At 43.3% G+C, this 18,835-nt stretch overlaps 1 protein-coding gene across 1 annotated transcript in view; it reads left to right on the plus strand.

Moving 5' to 3' along the window:
- The window catches only part of KITLG (KIT ligand), an 83,726-nt gene that overhangs the window by 34,945 nt on the left and 29,946 nt on the right, over positions 1 to 18,835 (plus strand). Inside the window, exon 2 of the mRNA XM_066634357.1 lies at positions 11,387 to 11,500. Within this exon, the coding sequence (XP_066490454.1) occupies positions 11,387 to 11,500 (114 nt within the window). The remainder of the gene's footprint in view (positions 1 to 11,386; positions 11,501 to 18,835) is intronic.

Consider the following 18,835-nt stretch of genomic DNA (forward strand, 5'->3'; position numbering starts at 1 on the left):
AAAGGCAAATTAAAACAGAAAGGTCATGAAATGGTGTCTGTGTGTTGGGAAACTTTGTCATTGAGCACATTGATGTCAAAGGCACAGCCATGTTCCACAGAAATGTTCCAGCATAAATGGTAGGCCACCATGAAGGGTTTTCATTCCAGTAACTCAGTAGTGAATATTGTGATCTTGGTGTTGGGGGAAACCAGATCTTTCTTTTCATGATAGGAAGACTCCGCAGTAGCTGCTTTCTTTCTGAGGTGGATCCAGACAATGTCCACCCAGGAAACACATGTGTTGTAGGAGAACAACTGCGTTTGAACAACAAATGAACATTGTCCGGATAATGCTCAGTAGGAGAGGAGCCACTGTGCTGTCTTTCTTTGTAATGAAATCACATTTGGAAAAGACCATTGGACAAGCTCTGGGGTATTTTTGTCTGTGTTTATAATAAAATATACACTCCCTTTGACTATTTTTTAAAATATGCACAGTTGGAGGAAAAAAATGGCATTCCTACATCTGCTAGTGCTCTGTCTGTCATGGGAAAGCAATTTTAATTACCTATTATTATTCCAGATGCTCTTGGATCAGGCTTTGACTTCATTAAACTTCATAGCCGTAATTTATCAGTGGATACTGCATTTGGCAGTTACAGAAAGCAACACCGAGTGAGAGTGGTTTTTACATATCTCCGCTGGGAAAAAAAAATAGAGGACAATACATCTTTCCAATGATATCAGTGTATGCTACCAGAATTACAGTGGTGATTAATTTTTGCTGAGACACTTGCTACTTTCAACTACCTTGCTATTTTTGTATTCTATTCCAACAACTGCTAGCTTTAAAAAAAGAGTAAAAACAATGCATTGTTCTTGCTTACGCTGAAACCATATGTTGAACTCCTAGCACTGCAAAAAGCTTAGAGTTGTATTGTATTCCAGACGGGTTACAAAGCAGAGGTGAATACATTTAACACGTTAATGTTGTGCTTTTTTTCTGATGTCTCTGTTGTGTCAGGGCAGTTTCCATCAAACCTCCGATCTCCTTTATGTTGTTCCCATTTTCTCTAGGCGTCAGGGATTGCTGAACTAGAAAGATACAGAATTCAGCTCAACTGCATGGAGTTGAATTAGTTCTGCAGAGATCTTTGGTTTATCTCATACAGTATCAGTTGGCATGGTGAACTTCACCTACCTGCAGGTGTTCCTGACTACTTCCACGGTCATTTTTTCCTAGAGAGCACAACGGGTTGTTCAATCCATCCACAACAATGCAACAGTTTGAAACATTAGCAGCAATTGCAGAGATTGTTGCAGCTTGTTTTTTTGTGACCAGATTGTTGTCCACCACATGATCAAAGGCTGATCATGTGGTGCAGCTGAGGATTGAGCACATTCAGGTGATGTTGGCCTTGTGAATCAGTTCTATGACTCTGATCAGTCACCATATTGGAAATCATTTGGGTTGATGACCATGTTTTTGTGTTATCTCTGCCATGCGCATTTTATCTTGCATGCATGGATAAGCTGTAGTTGGTTATAAATACAGTTTATCTCTAGTTGTGCTGTGGCCTGGATTCTGTAGATTTTTCAGTGTGAGACAGCACACGCGAGTGGATGATCTTGCCTTGTAAAAGGAGGTTGCTTAAGATGCTGTACTTGTCCTTCTCAGATCTGTGAAATGATCCCAGTTTAAAACTAAAACATGTGCAGGGACATCATAAGCTTTCTGTTTATGAAGTTTGCTTATCATGTTCTGTAAGGCAGGAGTGCCCAAACCCCGGCCCTGGAGCCACTTGCGGCCCTCGAGGACTCCCAATGCCACTCTCAGGGAGCCCCCAATCTCCAATGAGCCTCTGGCCCTCCAGAGACTTGCTGGAGCCCACACTGGCCCAACGCAACTGCTCTCAGCGTGAGGGCGACTGTTTGACCTCTCACATGAGCTATGGGATGAGGGCTTCCTCCACTGCTTGCTGTTTCACGTCTGTGATGCAGGAGCGGCAGCAAAGGAAAGGCCAGCCTTGCTTTGTGCAAGGCCTTTTATAGGCCTTGAGCTATTGTAAAACTTTCATTCATTCATATAAGTTCATCTTTAATATTTTCATTAATGCAAACTTATGTAAATTTATGCAAACTTTAAATGTAAATTAATTCTTTTTCCCCCAGCCCCCGACACAGTGTCAGAGAGATGATGTGGCCCTCCTGCCAAAAACTTTGGATACCCCTGCTCTAAGACTTCACTGGGTGTTTGTGGCACATACTGATAAACGATATGCTGTTCTCCCTTGTCATTAATCTGTTAGCTTGGTGGATTTGCGCTTGTGCCTTTCATCTTCTGAAATGTACTCCTGTGGAAGTAAGTACATCAGAACACTTCCTGGATGTGACTGGAAGTGACTTTCGGCCGCATCCATGAGGTCCTCTGTGGCCCTCCTGTTGCAGGCTCGACATCTGTGGATATTCAAATCCACAGAAAGGGCAAAAAAAACTGTTTATGTGTTTTTTGTTTTGCAGTGCCAGTGGGACCCTTCAGATGGAATTATAGTTGTAAATAACACTTCTGTCATTTTCATGGCATGTGTTTTTTTGCTGAATACATGTTTCAATTCAAGTTCAAGCTGGAAAGTGTAAGAGTTTTTTTGGCTAACTATTTTTGCTGCCAAAAAAGTCAGATTGTTATCACGTTGGTTAAATAGACTGTTAAAATGAGATTAGAGGTTTTCCTCCTTTTGGGATTCTTCCTGGAAATGGGAACCATAAACAAGATGTTTCATTTGGAGGTACAGAGCAGAATAATTGTGCTGTTTGATTTTTTTTTTAATCTATAGCAGTTTTAAGAACTGGATTACAGAAGTGCTTAGGGTAGATTGATCCTGTGCTATATTGCAAAGCAATCTGTTACACCATTATAAAAGTCAAAGGTGTAAATATAAGGCTATACTACAGATTTAATGTCCAACTTCCACTGTTTTCCTATAATGGAAATGTCTTTACAACACATTCTGTACTCATTGCTGATGCAGGATATTTCCTGTATGATGGATGTGTTGATGTAGTGGGAATTGGAGTCCAAATCTTGAATCTGCACAGGGCAGTCAAAATCTGTTACTGTAAAAGCGAGCTTTAATTGAATGATTAGGATGCATTGACAATAACAATGGAAGCTTCCCATTCAGAAATTAAAGGCAGATGTTCATTAGATCTTTTGTAATTGGTTGACATAATCAAGCAAGGCAGCTGTAATATATTTGATGGTGCATAAGACGTGTTAATATGAAGTGTTGCATTTAATGAGGAAGGCTCTGATTTCTGTCATATGGTCTGACAGTTACTTGGGCTTCCACACCTCTAGCAGCTAAACTTTCTTGTCTCATTCCTTATTAAGTAAAAGAAATGGAAGTGGAAGCTTGTTAGGAAATAGTAGATTCTTACAAATGCACCATGTATTACCTTTTTTCCAATGTGCCCTTATGCTGAACATCTCAAGAGTGAGATGCACGTTTGCAGCATGATTCCATGCACATTTACATGACAGTGGCAGCCCAATCCTAACCAAACAGGGTGTGCACTGCATCCTGTGGTGGTGGTAGTAGTCACAGAGGCTTCCTCAGTGTAAGGGTACAATTTGTTCCTCTATCTTGGGCTGCACTGTGGCTTCATCGGTGCTGGAAAGTTGGATAGGACTGTGCTGTCAGTCCTATTGTATTCCCAGGTTAATATATAAACACAAAAAACAAGCTGTGATATATATCCAAAATAGATCAGTCCTATCCAACTAGCAAAGAGGCCTGCCAGACTTCACAGGACTGGGAATACCAGAGGGTTGGGGCCACCACATTGAATGCCCTCACAGGTCACTATCAGCTACATGACTGGGAATAATAATGGCTGCTATCCTGTATATACCCTTACCTGGGAGTAAGTTCCGTTAAACTCACTTCTTAGTTAGGCATAGGAGTGTGCTGTTTACCTAACTCAACTGTTGTAAGACTGCGACAGATAACCATGCTAAGTTTTTTGAACACTTGATAGTGCATTTTAACATGCATTGTTTTTTTTATTAGCATGCGTAATTAATTGGCTCAGAAACGGCACCCTATAAAGCAGATCAGAGTTATTTTCTTCATATGAGGATAATGGGGTGGCCTGAGAAATAGTGGATTGCCTCAAGCCATGTTCTGAGATTATGGCTGAGGACTCAGATTTGAAGAAGTACCTAGTTTCTTGGCTGACACTTGCAACAGCTACAATATCTCAGTGGCAATATGGATAACTTTCCATAGGAAATGTTGCTTTAGTGAGTGGTTTAAACAAGTCCTTGTAAGTACTAAACCCTGTAATTCTTGGACCAGTCACCATGTTCTTCTGTGACCAAGCACCTTCTTGTATTGTGATTTTATTATCTGAGACACTTCCAGTTATGAAATCCATGCTTGATTATCAGGAGAGAACTTTACATTTTGAACTGTTAAGCAAGAGAGAGCAAATGTTGATAGATATGGGGTGGAATATGTGAATTTGGGGTAGGATGTAGGAATTTGTGTTTGGAACGATTATCCTTGGTTCTTGGCAGTAGCATATTCCGGAGTCTTGGACTAGTTCTGTGTCGAGCTCTGAAATCTGTATAAACAGACCTTTTTATAGCTGACAAATTGTTCAGAAGTGGAAATAAGTGGTTCAGGTGGGATGGAGGTGAACATATTTGCCCCGTACTATCTTGAGCAGAGGTGCAAACTGGCTCTGCCACAACCATCATGGTGTTATCAGGATATAGTTGATGTTGAAATTGCATATCCTGTTGATAGCAATTAGTGGAAAGCAGGGAAATGCAAACAGGACCCCTTCCCCCAGGGCTAGAAATGCAGCCCCTATGGAGTGGATTGTATCTAGTCCAGTTGCAGATTTTCCAACACTTGGTATTGTGGCGAACGAGATGACCCTAGTGATGAATTGTAGACTGGAAGACTCAATCATGAAGTTCTGTTCATGGGCAATCACTTTGTCTTCCTGCCAAGAATGTCCCAGCTAGATGAATAGCAGTGGGGGCAAAGTGATGTTAAGGACACCAATCCCAAATCATGCATGTCAAGGAGCAAAGGGTTTGCAGTGCCACCCTGTGGTTTTTTTAAACCCATTTTAGCCCAGCCCACAAGTGTTAACATTTGGTTCCTGTTCCATATATGCAACATTGGGCAGAAATGGCTTAATGCATAGTTGTTGTATTGTCCATTAGAACTGGTACTGCATGAGTGATGATAGGAAGGATTGTAGCACTTTGAAGAAGTCAGCAATTCTGGAAAGATGGCATGAACTTTCCTCTGTTTGTTGACAAAGCCCCATTGATTTTTGAAAGAGCCTCAATGAGATCCACATCATCAGTATCCTATGGTTGCAGATGAGGCAACTTCATGCAGAAGTGTCTGGATGTTCACTGTCAATACCATACAGGATTTCTTGTTCTTGATGAAAATGTTGACATCCCATAGATCTAGAACAGGGCACAGACCACCACCTCTTTTTGGTTCCAGGAGGTATGTTAAGGTCCCAAGATGCTTCAGGTGAAAAATTTTTGAGTGAACAATAGTATTGAGACAGAGTAAAATGCCAAGTTATCAGGAACCTGATAGAATCGTACCTTGTTCAGGGGGGAGAGTGAGAATTTAGCTAATTTCAGGGTAGCCTCAGGTTCTGGACACTGTTCATGAGGTGAGATATCTGGGGAAGGATAGAATGGATCCTTCCAAAGCATCTTGAGTGTGTTTGGCACACAAGTGGGAGGAGCCTTATGGTCAGGAGCCTACCCTTTTCACCATTTTGCGCCTCTCTAGCTATGCCACTGTCTAGGATTCTGTTTGCCTAGAATAAAAACATGCACATGAGTCAGTCTCTCTCTCTCTCTCTCTCTCTCTCATTAATTTCACTCAATTCTTCCTTATCAATTTGCTGAAGTTGGAAAAGCAACATGGTACACTAATGGGAGTAACTGTACCACATATTGTTAAAAAAAAGTTGTCATTTGTGGCCCAGAGATGTTTGTGCAAATGCAAAAGTTCCGAGACCTTCTACAGAGTGGGGAAGAACAGCCTCCTTTCTGCTAAGTCCAATTACATATCACTGTCTGGCCAACCACTCTGTTCATCTGTGGTCAGTGATGCAACCACGTGATTGAGGACAGTACAGCCCAGTACCAGGTTCTGCTATGTGAGTTGATAGCTGGTCACACGGACTTGTGACTTAGCTCTGTTCTCATCAATGTGCCCCCCACCAGTAGCGTCACTAGAACTTGCATCACCTGGTGCGGAGGGCCAGTGTATCTCCCCCATGATAGACCTCCTCCCATACAGTGGGTGGGGCAATGACCTGGGTGGTGGGCGTGGTGATGTACCATTGTTCCACCTTGCTGGTTTTTTGCCTATATCTTTGACAGAATATGGATTCTAACATTCTGCTGTTAATCACGCAATGAATGGTATATAGCATGATGGCATTATTCCTAGAATGCGTCGGAGGCAGCGCATGTGGAAAGCGTTCAGTTTCCTCTCCTGTTGTGAGCGAAGAGTCCATGACTCGCTGCAGTACAGAAGTGTACTCAGGACGCAAGCTCTGTAGACCTGGATCTTGGTATGTTCCGTCAGCTTCTTGTTGGACCAGACTCTTTGTGAGTCTGGAAAACGTGGCAGCATGGCCTTTCCCAGTTTGAAGAGGCACTTGGCCAACAGTCTGAGGCAAAGAGGCAAAGAAGGAAGGCCCATAGCCAGGGAGACAGACCAGGGACAGACTGCACTTGCTCCCAGTGTGGAAGGGATTGTCACTCCCGAATCGGCCTTTTCAGCCACACTAGACGCTGTTCCAGAACCACCATTCAGAGCGCGATACCAGAGTCTTTCGAGACTGAAGGTTGCCAACATATAACATTATTCCTACAAACCACAATTTTAGTGTTTTTGGTCACTAGTGCGCAACACCCCCTCTGTGCTCCCCACTAGTGGCAGCGTATAGTCTATAGCTACCATTTCTGAAAAGAATTTTCCTGGGATCCTGCTGACTTGCAGAGCTGTGATGAGAGTTTTAACCCAAGTATGGATGTTGAATCTCCTGTGAAAGCACAGCAGGCCTCTAGGTCATGACTCACTGTGAGAAATCATTTGCTTTGTGTTATATGTAAATGTTAACCAGGGCTGGCTTGACAGTCGTTCCTGTGGGACTCCCACAAGTCGGAAGTCTGTTGCAATTTTCTCATCCTTGCTGCTGAGTGGTGCCTTCTGGGATTCATTATGTTCTATTCTATGACTGCATTTGCTGGGGTTTTTGCCATCTAACCTGTGAGGCATAACAGTGCATGGGAGGTTTGTTTGAACAGCACAGTCTTAACCATACTGAAGTCCTGATGAATATTTATCATTCATATTGTGACATCCAATGTCTTATTTAAGAAATAAGTGTACGTCAAAATAAACAAAACTATATGGCATCCCTTACAGTAGTCAAGGCTGCTAAGATTTGAGGCTAGGTCCTTTCTGCCCTTGACTTTCTTCTTGCAAGTTCTTATTCTCCCCCCCCCCCCGACAATGGTATGATCTCCTGTTCATGCATAAGAGGTAAGAAGAATAGCCATGCCTCAGGGAAAGATCCTCACAGGATAGGGCAGCTGTCTTGCTGTTTCCTGTTCTTCAGAGAAGATAAGAAGTGCATGCTGCCAAAAAACCCATCCCTCTAGAAGCACTCCCTACAAAAGTGGTACACTCAGAAAGCTTCCTACTGTGTGCTTCCACCCACATCCACATGCCAGTATCATTAGCCCCCAAGGAAGTGCTTCCCTGGAGTCGGACTTCACATGGTTGGTTTGACAATCAAGACAACCCTCCCTTGAGGGCCGTGTAATCGGTTTACTGCCCTTAGGGTAATCAAGTGGCCATAAACCCATATAACCCCCTGACACCCCTCAGATCTTTCCAACTCCAGTTACCAATCACTCGTTAACCGTAGAGCTTCCAATTCTGGTAGCCAGGCCAAATTTGGGGAACCCTCCCCTGAAGTGTGCTCCAGCCTGAGCCCCCCTTGGACCGCAATCCCGGGCTATAAACTCTACAGGAGGGACAGGCAGGGGCATGTTGGAGGTGGGGTGGCCCTTTATGTTAAGGAAGGGATAGAATCCAGCAAAGTAGAGATTGAAGGTAGGTCCGACTCCACCGTAGAATCTCTGTGGGTTAAATTACCAGGCTTGTGCAGCGATGTAATACTGGGGGCGTGCTATCGTCCTCCAGACCAGAAATCTGATGGGGACCTTGAAATGAGGAAACAGATCAGGGAGGTGACAAGGAGGGACAGGGTTGTAATCATGGGGGACTTCAATTATCCTCATATTGACTGGGTCAATTTGTGTTCTGGTCACGATAAGGAAACCGGATTTCTTGACGTGCTAAATGACTGTGGCTTAGATCAGCTAGTCACGGAGCCCACCAGAGGACAGGTGACTCTGGATTTAATTTTGTGCTGTACGCAGGACCTGGTTAGAGATGTAAACATTACTGAGCCATTGGGGAACAGTGATCATGCTGCGATCCGTCTTGACGTGCACGTTGGGGGAAGAATACCAGGCAAATCTCTAACAAAAACCCTTGACTTCCGACGGGCGGACTTCCCTCAAATGAGGAGGCTGGTTAGAAGGAGGTTGAAAGGGAGGGTAAAAAGAGTCCAATCTCTCCAGAGTGCATGGAGGCTGCTTAAAACAACAGTAATAGAGGCCCAGCAGAGGTGCATACCGCAAAGAAAGAAGGGTTCCACTAAATCCAGGAGGGTGCCCGCATGGCTAACCAGCCAAGTTAGAGAGGCTGTGAAGGGCAAGGAAGCTTCCTTCCGTAAATGGAAGTCTTGCCCTAATGAGGAGAATAAAAAGGAACATAAACTGTGGCAAAAGAAATGTAAGAAGGTGATATGGGAGGCCAAGAGAGACTATGAGGAACACATGGCCAGCAACATTAAGGGGAATAATAAAAGCTTCTTCAAATATGTTAGAAGCAGGAAACCCGCCAGAGAAGCGGTTGGCCCTCTGGATGGTGAGGGAAGGAAAGGGGAGATAAAAGGAGACTTAGAGATGGCAGAGATTAAATGAGTTCTTTGCATCTGTCTTCACGGCAGAAGACCTCGGGCAGATACCGCTGCCCGAACGGCCCCTCCTAACCGAGGAGTTAAGTCAGATAGAGGTTAAAAGAGAAGATGTTTCAGACCTCATTGATAAATTAAAGATCAATAAGTCACCGGGCCCTGATGGCACCCACCCAAGGGTTATTAAGGAATTGAAGAATGAAGTTGCAGATCTCTTGACTAAGATATGCAACTTGTCCCTCAAAACGGCCACGGTGCCAGAAGATTGGAGGATAGCAAATGTCACGCCTATTTTTAAAAAGGGAAAGAGGGGGGACCCGGGAAACTATAGGCCGGTCAGCCTAACATCCATACCGGGTAAGATGGTGGAATGCCTCATCAAAGATAGGATCTCAAAACACATAGACGAACAGGCCTTGCTGAGGGAGAGTCAGCATGGCTTCTCTAGGGGTAAGTCTTGCCTCACCAACCTTATAGAATTCTTTGAAAAGGTCAACAGGCATGTGGATGCGGGAGAACCCGTGGACATTATATATCTGGACTTTCAGAAGGCGTTTGACACGGTCCCTCACCAAAGGCTACTGAAAAAACTCCACAGTCAGGGAATTAGAGGACAGGTCCTCTCATGGATTGAGAACTGGTTGGAGGCCAGGAAGCAGAGAGTGGGTGTCAATGGGCAATTTTCACAATGGAGAGAGGTGAAAAGTGGTGTGCCCCAAGGATCTGTCCTGGGACTGGTGCTTTTCAACCTCTTCATAAATGACCTGGAGACAGGGCTGAGCAGTGAAGTGGCTAAGTTTGCAGACGACACCAAACTTTTCCGAGTGGTGAAGACCAGAAGTGATTGTGAGGAGCTCCAGAAGGATCTCTCCAGACTGGCAGAATGGGCAGCAAAATGGCAGATGCGCTTTAGTGTCAGTAAGTGTAAAGTCATGCACATTGGGGCAAAAAAATCAAAACTTTAGATATAGGCTGATGGGTTCTGAGCTGTCTGTGACAGATCAGGAGAGAGATCTTGGGGTGGTGGTGGACAGGTCGATGAAAGTGTCGACCCAACGTGCGACGGCAGTGAAGAAGGCCAATTCTGTGCTTGGGATCATTAGGAAGGGTATTGAGAACAAAACGGCTAGTATTATAATGCCGTTGTACAAATCGATGGTAAGGCCACACCTGGAGTATTGTGTCCAGTTCTGGTCGCCGCATCTCAAAAAAGACATAGTGGAAATGGAAAAGGTGCAAAAGAGAGCGACTAAGATGATTACGGGGCTGGGGCACCTTCCTTATGAGGAAAGGCTACGGTGTTTGGGCCTCTTCAGCCTAGAAAAGAGACGCTTGAGGGGGGACATGATTGAGACATACAAAATTATGCAGGGAATGGACAGAGTGGATAGGGAGATGCTCTTTACACTCTCACATAATACCAGAACCAGGGGACATCCACTAAAATTGAGTGTTGGGCAGGTTAGGACAGACAAAAGGAAATATTTCTTTACTCAGCGTGTGGTCGGTCTGTGGAACTCCTTGCCACAGGATGTGGTGCTGGCGTCTAGCCTAGACGCCTTTAAAAGGGGATTGGACAAGTTTCTGGAGGAAAAATCCATTATGGGGTACAAGCCATGATGTGTATGCCCAACCTCCTGATTTTAGGAATGGGTTAAGTCAGAATGCCAGATGTAGGGGAGAGCACCAGGATGAGGTCTCTTGTTATCTGGTGTGCTCCCTGGGGCATTTGGTGGGCCGCTGTGAGATACAGGAAGCTGGACTAGATGGGCCTATGGCCTGATCCAGTGGGGCTGTTCTTATGTTCTTATGTTCTTATGACTCAGCTTGAACCTTGGAGCAGGCTTCTAGTACTGGGTCTCCAGGTACCACCCAGTCACACTGGATTAACTCCCACAACCAGACCCTTTGCTTCACCAGTCCCAATAATAGTCACAATAGAACTTTGGGGGTGACTCTCCGTGGCGATGGTAATGTTGGAACTAGTGTTAAGCATTTGTAGAGAGGAACAAAACTTGAGAGAATTGGGGCCAGGAAACAGGTTATATTGCCTTGGAAGCATGCATTTTTCTGAAAAATCTGTCTAGTAAAATATATCGCCTACTTGACCCACGATGTATCATAAGCAATTTGATCTGCAGCTTTTTAACCTAGCAAAACAGTGATCGGCTATTTTTAATAGCCAAGATAGCGTTTTGAAACATTGATGCTTTCACTCTAAAAGGTATTGCATGTTACTCTGTGTAATTAGTCTTTGTAAAGGTTACCAAGCAAATATTCCCTCTCTTTTACAGACTTGGATTATCACTTGCATTTATCTTCAACTGCTCCTACTTCATCCTCTGGTCAAAGCCCAAAGTTCCTGCGGGACTCCCGTGACGGATGATGTGAATGACATCGCAAAACTGGCAAGTGACTTTTCTTTTAACTAAATACTGAGCAGTGTGAGATGGAAGGAGACCCTCTGGGGAAATGTGTTGAAGTTCGTCTTGACTTGTGCATACGGGATTGAGATTCTAGAAATCATTACCTTTTCCAGCATATAGGTATCCTTGAACAAGACAGTCTTCATCTAGTGTTTCCTGTTCAGTTCAAAGTTGCTTTAACACTGGAACATATCAAATGTCTTTTGCTGTTTTTATGCCTTTCCTTTTTTTCCCATCATGTCGATGAATCCCAGTTAGGGTTATTTTTAGGTGTCGCTTCAAATGCATGGTAGCTACCTAGGCATGTCTCCTTGAACCCTTCATGTTGGATTGTTTAGTTCAACATGTGTATTTATTGAAATTTAGTGTATTTATTGAAAGATAATTTGACCTTGTTTTCACAAATGCTGTACGGTTCAGGCATGCGCCACTTAACAGACCACATATACGACGGTGGTCAAAGCACAATAAAGATGCTCTTAATGAGGCAATCGCATCTCCCATAGCCTGCAGCCGAAGGTCTGTTTACACAACAGAGAGACTCCTAATACAAAGCAGCGGTGATCTATCTCCAGTAGCCTGTGCAGACAGCAAGTATCTGGCAGGGAGTGTCTGTTGACACAACAAAGGCAATAGATTGCACTGAATGTTCACTTAATGACCTAATCGCATAACAACGGGAATTGGAGAATGTCAAGCAGCCACATCTGTACATGGAAAACTGAAAAGTTAATTTTCTTAATTCAAAATGCAATTGGAGTAGAATCATTTATGCATTCTATAATAGCAAAATTTTCTCCTTTAATTGAATTTCAAAGGTTTTCTTGCACTGTGCTAAATTAGACCACTCCACTGAAATAGAAACAAAGGGAAATGTATTTATTATATCCTGTCTTTCTCTGAGGCTAATTATAATGCATTGGTATGTCATTTTTCCCCTACAGGAGATAGCAAATAAGATTGCATGTGATGCGGGCATGTAGTATAGTCATGAACAAACTATACCAGTAGTCTTCAACCACTGTACATTGGTGTGCTGTGAATGGTCTGCAGGTGTGCCACGGTAGTTTGGAGGGTGGTCATTTATTAGTAGTGCCATTGGGGATGTGAGCCTCCCACTGGCAGCATGATGTGCCTTGTCGATTGTCAAAAAACTGATAGTGTGCCTTGACAATTTTAGTGCCTTGTCAGTGAGATTAAAAAGGTTGAAAGTGGCTGAATTTTAGTGCTGTTGAGAGTGGAGCAATCTTAGAAGGCTTGTCTGGACTGTAGAAGGTGCTTATATGAATTGAAGCTTTCACATGAGCAGCATTCCTGTAGGTGATACCTGCTGATACTTGTACCTGTAACATGCTAACGGGTTTCAGGGCCCGATCCTATCCTTCTCTTCCCCCACCCCCAATGTTGCAGCCATGCCAAAAACGGGGCAGATCAATGGCGCAAACACCTCTGTGTACCTTTTTTAATCCAGGGAGTGGAGAAGCAAAACAAACATAATCTGGTTTAAATTCTGCATAAGCCTCTTGCTTGACAGTCGGTTTCCTCATACCTGTGACAGCTCTGCAACTGATGCAAGTCCAAGGAGAGAAAGCAGGTGGGGGGCTGCAGAAAAGGGGATAGGATCCAGTGTGCACCATTGCTGCCAAATTGACTCCCTCCTGCAGCCTCCCCGTTCCCTGTTACGCCCCCTCCCCACCCCTTCCTATTCTGCTGTCTTACCTCCTCTGGCAGGTGGCAGGAGCTTGTGTGGGAAGGCTCTGGCATTCTGCCATTGTCTCATTGGGAAGCTACTCGGCATTTGCTGGCAGCGAAAAGCATGTTCTGCTGCCTGCTGAACCCAGAGGATTGGACTGTTAAGAGGGCTCTGTATGTAGGTTGGGGGAGGGGAGAAATATTGTGTGTATTAGCTTATACAGTAAAAAATGCAAAATAATAAAGTTCCCATAGAGTAAGAGAACAACTGGAAACTTTGAGCTTTGGAAGTCCGTTATGCACCTTATCTGGTGTGCTCCCTGGGGCATTTGGTGAGCCACTGTGAGATACAGGAAGCTGGACTAGATGGGCCTATGGCCTGATCCAGTGGAGCTGTTCTTATGTTCTTATACACTGAGCAACAAGAGAAAAAAAATGCATTTGTTTGAATGGGTTTACTTTAATCATCCTGTGGTCATAGATGTATGTCATACTATTTGATTAGTGCAGTGGTTCTCATGCATTTAGCACCAGGACCCACTTTTTAGAATGAGAATCTGTCAGGACCCACCAGAAATGATGCCCACCGGAAGTGACATCAACGAACAATCCTAGGTTGCAATCCTACCCACACTTACCCAGGAGTAAGTCCCATTGACTAGCATTGTTTAAAAAATACACATAGTAGCTTGTTAAAACTACAGGTGTGTAACATTTCCCCATTGCAGTCACATACCGTGGGAGCATCAAGTCTAATATATTAAAAATAAAATATTGAAATGAATGGGGACCCACCTGAAATTAGCTCGTGAACCACCATTTGAGAAACATTGCATTTGTGAAGTATGAATAAGTAAATTGGCTTATGTGGAATGTTGGACTAGTCAAATATGGGATGAGCAACAGATTGATGATGCTATGGTTTTGCTCTTACAATGACAAAATACTTATAGTTTGTATAAGAGACTGACTACCTGTGACAGTGACTGACCTCTGTGTTAGCATATAGGTTGCTACTAAGGCAGGGGGATGCCACTGCTACTTTTTGCTTTTTGCTTGCAATTCCCTCCCTTCCACTGAAACAGGAAAAGAGTTAGGCTCTGAAACAGTAAACTTTGCTTGAAGGAAAATGGGCAGAATTTGGAAGCAAAAAGGGATTGGCAGGGAAAGGTTCTGCACCTCTCCTACACATAACTTATCTGCTTTAAACTCTATGCATAAGAACGTCACATGATGCACATTCAGGGGCAAGAGAGGAGAAATCTATAAGTAGGGGAAAAAAAACTGGAGGCTTGTGCAGCTGCAAATGTAGGGTGATGGTAAAGGAAATGAAAGCGAAGACCTAACAGCTGTGCCAAAGTAAAGCTCTATGTATTGTTCAGCTATTTATTCAAACAGAACGTGTTTAACTACTACACAAAAGCTGTATGTATGCTTTGATCTCGGTGCAAACTTTCCTTTCACATTTATGATTGTTCTTTGTTGAATGGAAGGTATTATAGAGCCAACAATGTAGCCTAAGCTATAGGGCACAAATAAATATATCCTTCAGCCCTAAATACAAGAGTAATTTTTGTCAAAATGTACTGCTGAGGTTATACTCTAATAAACTCTTATTTTAGCCATGTATATTTTTCTTTGTTTCTGGTGTTTCCCCAGCAACCTACTTTTGATAACAGACTCATAAGTGCATTTGGCCTCGGCTGTTCCTTCTGAATATTCTTCAGCAGTAGATACATGTCAAGTGCATTGTGATGGCCTCAAGGTGATCATGACTCCCACCAGTCTGGAGACAAATAGGAACAATAGCCTTATTGTCCTTTGAAGCTAATGAGATAATATCTCAACTACTACAACCTCCTCTTATTCAGGGTCTAGGACTGCATCCAACAGTAGACCAGTGAACCCTCCGTGGTAGATGTCTTTGTCCCACTTCTGGTTACAAGATTGCAATAATTGTGGTGGATTTACTTGGATTTGGCTTCAGCCAGTTTACCCACAACTAATTCCCTGATGTGGCCTGACACTGAAAGCCACTTCCACACATTGTTTTTTTTTCTTCCAACTCGGTCGTTCATCTCTAGATATCAGAAAAGGTGATATGCTTGAATGGCTTGACTGCTTCCTTGGACTAATTTGCCACACACACACACACACACACACCCATGCAGCTTCACAATGTGTGCTGGGTTTTTGCTCTGTTTTCATGCTTTCTTTTTAATGTTTTAGTGTTCAAAAGTTAAAAATGTTTTAATGGTTTGTGATATGTTTCTTTTGCCATAAGAACATAAGAACAGCCCCACTGGATCAGGCCATAGGCCCATCTAGTCCAGCTTCCTGTATCTCACAGCGGCCCACCAAATGCTCCAGGGAGCACATCAGATAACAAGAGACCTCATGCTGGTGCCCACCCTTGCATCTGGCATTCTGACATAACCCATTTCTAAAATCAGGAGGTCGCACATACACATCATGGCTTGTAACCCATAATGGATTTTTCCTCCAGAAACTTGTCCAATCCCCTTTTAAAGGCATCCAGGCCAGATGCCGTCACCACATCCTGTGGCAAGGAGTTCCACAGACCAACCACACACTGAGTAAAGAAATATTTTCTTTTGTCTGTTCTAACTCTCCCAACACTCAATTTTAGTGGATGTGCCCTGTTTCTGGTGCCCTTTTGTTATGACCTACTGCACATTTATTATGAACTCTGTAAGCCACTTTGGGCATAGGAAAGGTGGGATATAAATTTTTCTAATAATGTACACTTGGTGATGCAAGTGGCACCACTTGACCATGTTTGGCACTCATCAGAGCTGATGCACATGTCGGCTTTCTGATGCATGGAACCCAAAGGGTAGACCTTATTGCTTGTGACATGGAGCTGGATTTCTACATTAGGAGAACAGTAATGGGAAGCAATTCTGGGTGAGCACTGAGACTGCAGGAGTTAGGTCAGCTAAAAACAGATAGCTGAGTGCTGTCAGTCATTTTTGAATATACAGAATCAGTAGTTTCTACTAGAGGTAGTAATAGCGATGGGATGTAGCAAAGGGATGTGGAACCTGGCTTTTTGCCCTCTCATTCCAGGGGCAAAACATTTGCACCTCCAAGTATTTTGGCAGTGTGCTCTGTTTTGTTGGACACAATAAGTATTCCTTATGCATTCGTCCACATGAGATCCTGTTTTGTGCACACACACAAAAACTTTCCATGAGGTACAGAAACCCAGTGTGCCCTGTGCAAAGTGGCAGAGCAGATCTGCAAGTCAGTTTCTGTACATGTAGTTTAGAACTGGTGATGCAATGCAGAGTGTCAGTCTGTCTTTCCAGATTAGTTCTCCAGAGAGTACTTTATGGGTATCTGCATCAGAAGTATAGCATGTTTTAGATGGGCCCCTTTTGTGTATAGATACCTGCACCCAGAGCTATTAAAAACAGCAAACAAAGAACAAAAGACAACATGCTAGAATTAGTACCAAAATACTGATATTTGTGACATACCCACAGTACTAACGAACAAAGACTGAACATTCTGGAAATGTCCTAGTTTTAATTCGTATCTACCCAATATTGCCTTACCAGAGCAACCGTACTTATGGGATTTTGTGTGAACAGGAAAAATCTGGCTGCATCCATTGGACAGCACAGATTAGCCTTCACAGGACAAGGTTATGCATACTGCTGAGCTCACCTTTCTGTTTCCTTGTACTTTATCCTTCAATAGGGAGCCACTAGCCAATGCTCCTCCAAGCAGATGGCAGGATCGTGGTCATTGCCTTTTACATTGATCATAAATTTTCCCTTGCAATTTTGACCATAGAAATAATGCAAATATGTTCTAGGGTTTTTCGTATAATATTAAGGAATACCATAGTCGCCTGGGGATATTAAACCCTGTTACTTGCTTAGAACAAAACGACTACTGAATACATGAACATTTATGAGGGCGATAATTCATTAATGGTAATCTTACTTCATCTTCCTGTAGTCTTGTACAAGTCCTCCTAGCTGACAAAAGAGCTCAGGCTGCACCAGAAAAAAAGCAAACAGTGCCAGTGAACATAAAGTTCATTGTTAAAAAATAAAAAGCTATTAAAAAACAGAAGGCAGGCTTGCAAAATATGATGGCTTTGGCCCCCTTCCTGACTCTTTGGGGGCCCCCCGGTGGCATTCCAAATTCCTTCATTTATGACTTTCCCATTTCTGTGGAATCTGATTTTTTTATTGGGGCCAGGGGGATATAGAAGATCAAGGGCATACCCACATGGAACCTATTTAAGGTTATGGGAACACCCAAGACCTGCCCTAGCCTATCAAAATTGAGGGTGGCTATGGAAGAATGAACGTCTGTCTGTGTCATGGGAGCCCTATTCAAGTATTGGAATTCTGGGTACAGTGTTCAGTAACTGGATAAGGAAAGAACAAAATGATGCCAGTTAACTACACTTCACTGTGCCAACCTGGCTTGGTTCAGTGCTTGAATGACCATGGGCTAATTGGAGCAGAGGGGTATAACTAACCAACATGTTCTTCTCATCCCTCCCTCTGGAACAATGTATTTTCACATTTCTATGCCATCCTTCTTCTAAGGAGCTCAGGGTGGCATATGCAGTTCTTCTTACTTTCTTGTCTTCTCAATACCCCTGTGAGGTAGGTGAGAGGTAGGTGTGAGAGAGTGACTGAGTTGCTGCCCCGATTTAGAATTTGTCTGAATTCATTTTGAAATGTTGACGATTCCTACTATCATACTTAATTAGCTCCTGCAACCTAATGGCAAGACTGGTCTGCACCAGAGTTGGTCACTCTGGATATATGCCCATGTGACTATACTTAGCTAGGGCCAAATCAGCAGTTTACCACATGAGCAATAATACACAGATGTAATGATTTCTATAATTTCTTGTGTCCAAAATAAAGCTTCTTCGCTTTCCTGAGTCCCTTGGGGACAAAATTAACAGACAGAAAAAAGTACTGTAAGCTGCTCTGAGCCCATGAGATAGTTATTGTTATATTTATGTCATACCTATTCTATCTAAATTTGAGCATGTGTTTGTCCAGTGTTTGTCTTTGAGATGCAGTGTATGTAGTTACCTTTGACCTGCCTTGAAAACTGGACTGATAACCCAGCAGTTGCATTCGTTTAAATAGTTCTAGACAAATTGTTCTATAAACAATTCTAAATTAGGATGGTTTCATGAGCTTTCTTGTTGCTGGCTGTTTTTCTAAGTCTGCTGTCGGGCATAAGTTGCCTAGTGCTGAGTCGTTTCCTGTTTAGAAGCTTTAAGAAATGCTCTCAGTCTTCAAATCCCTGGACTTGGCCACTTATATTTTTTTAACTGTGCGTGAAAAGGGCTTGGCGGATTTCGATGCCAGGAAAGTAGATTGCATACATAATGCATGTCAATTCTTGTAGGGCCCGTTGATCTGGAATAAATTTAATCTTGCAGTGACCTTTCTTGAAGGAATATACAGTTGCTGGCATTGCTTAAGTATCAAGTCCCAGCATACTGCGTGTGGAAGACAGCACCTGAAGCTGCAGCTTCACTTTTGCTGGAAGTGTGGCTGATTTGACATCCCTGCAGAGCGGGCCATAGGGCAATTTGTTAAAATTGGATCCGGCGTC

This window comes from Tiliqua scincoides, chromosome 7 (assembly GCF_035046505.1).
Source record: "Tiliqua scincoides isolate rTilSci1 chromosome 7, rTilSci1.hap2, whole genome shotgun sequence".
In the NCBI taxonomy this organism is placed as follows: Eukaryota; Metazoa; Chordata; class Lepidosauria; order Squamata; family Scincidae; genus Tiliqua; species Tiliqua scincoides.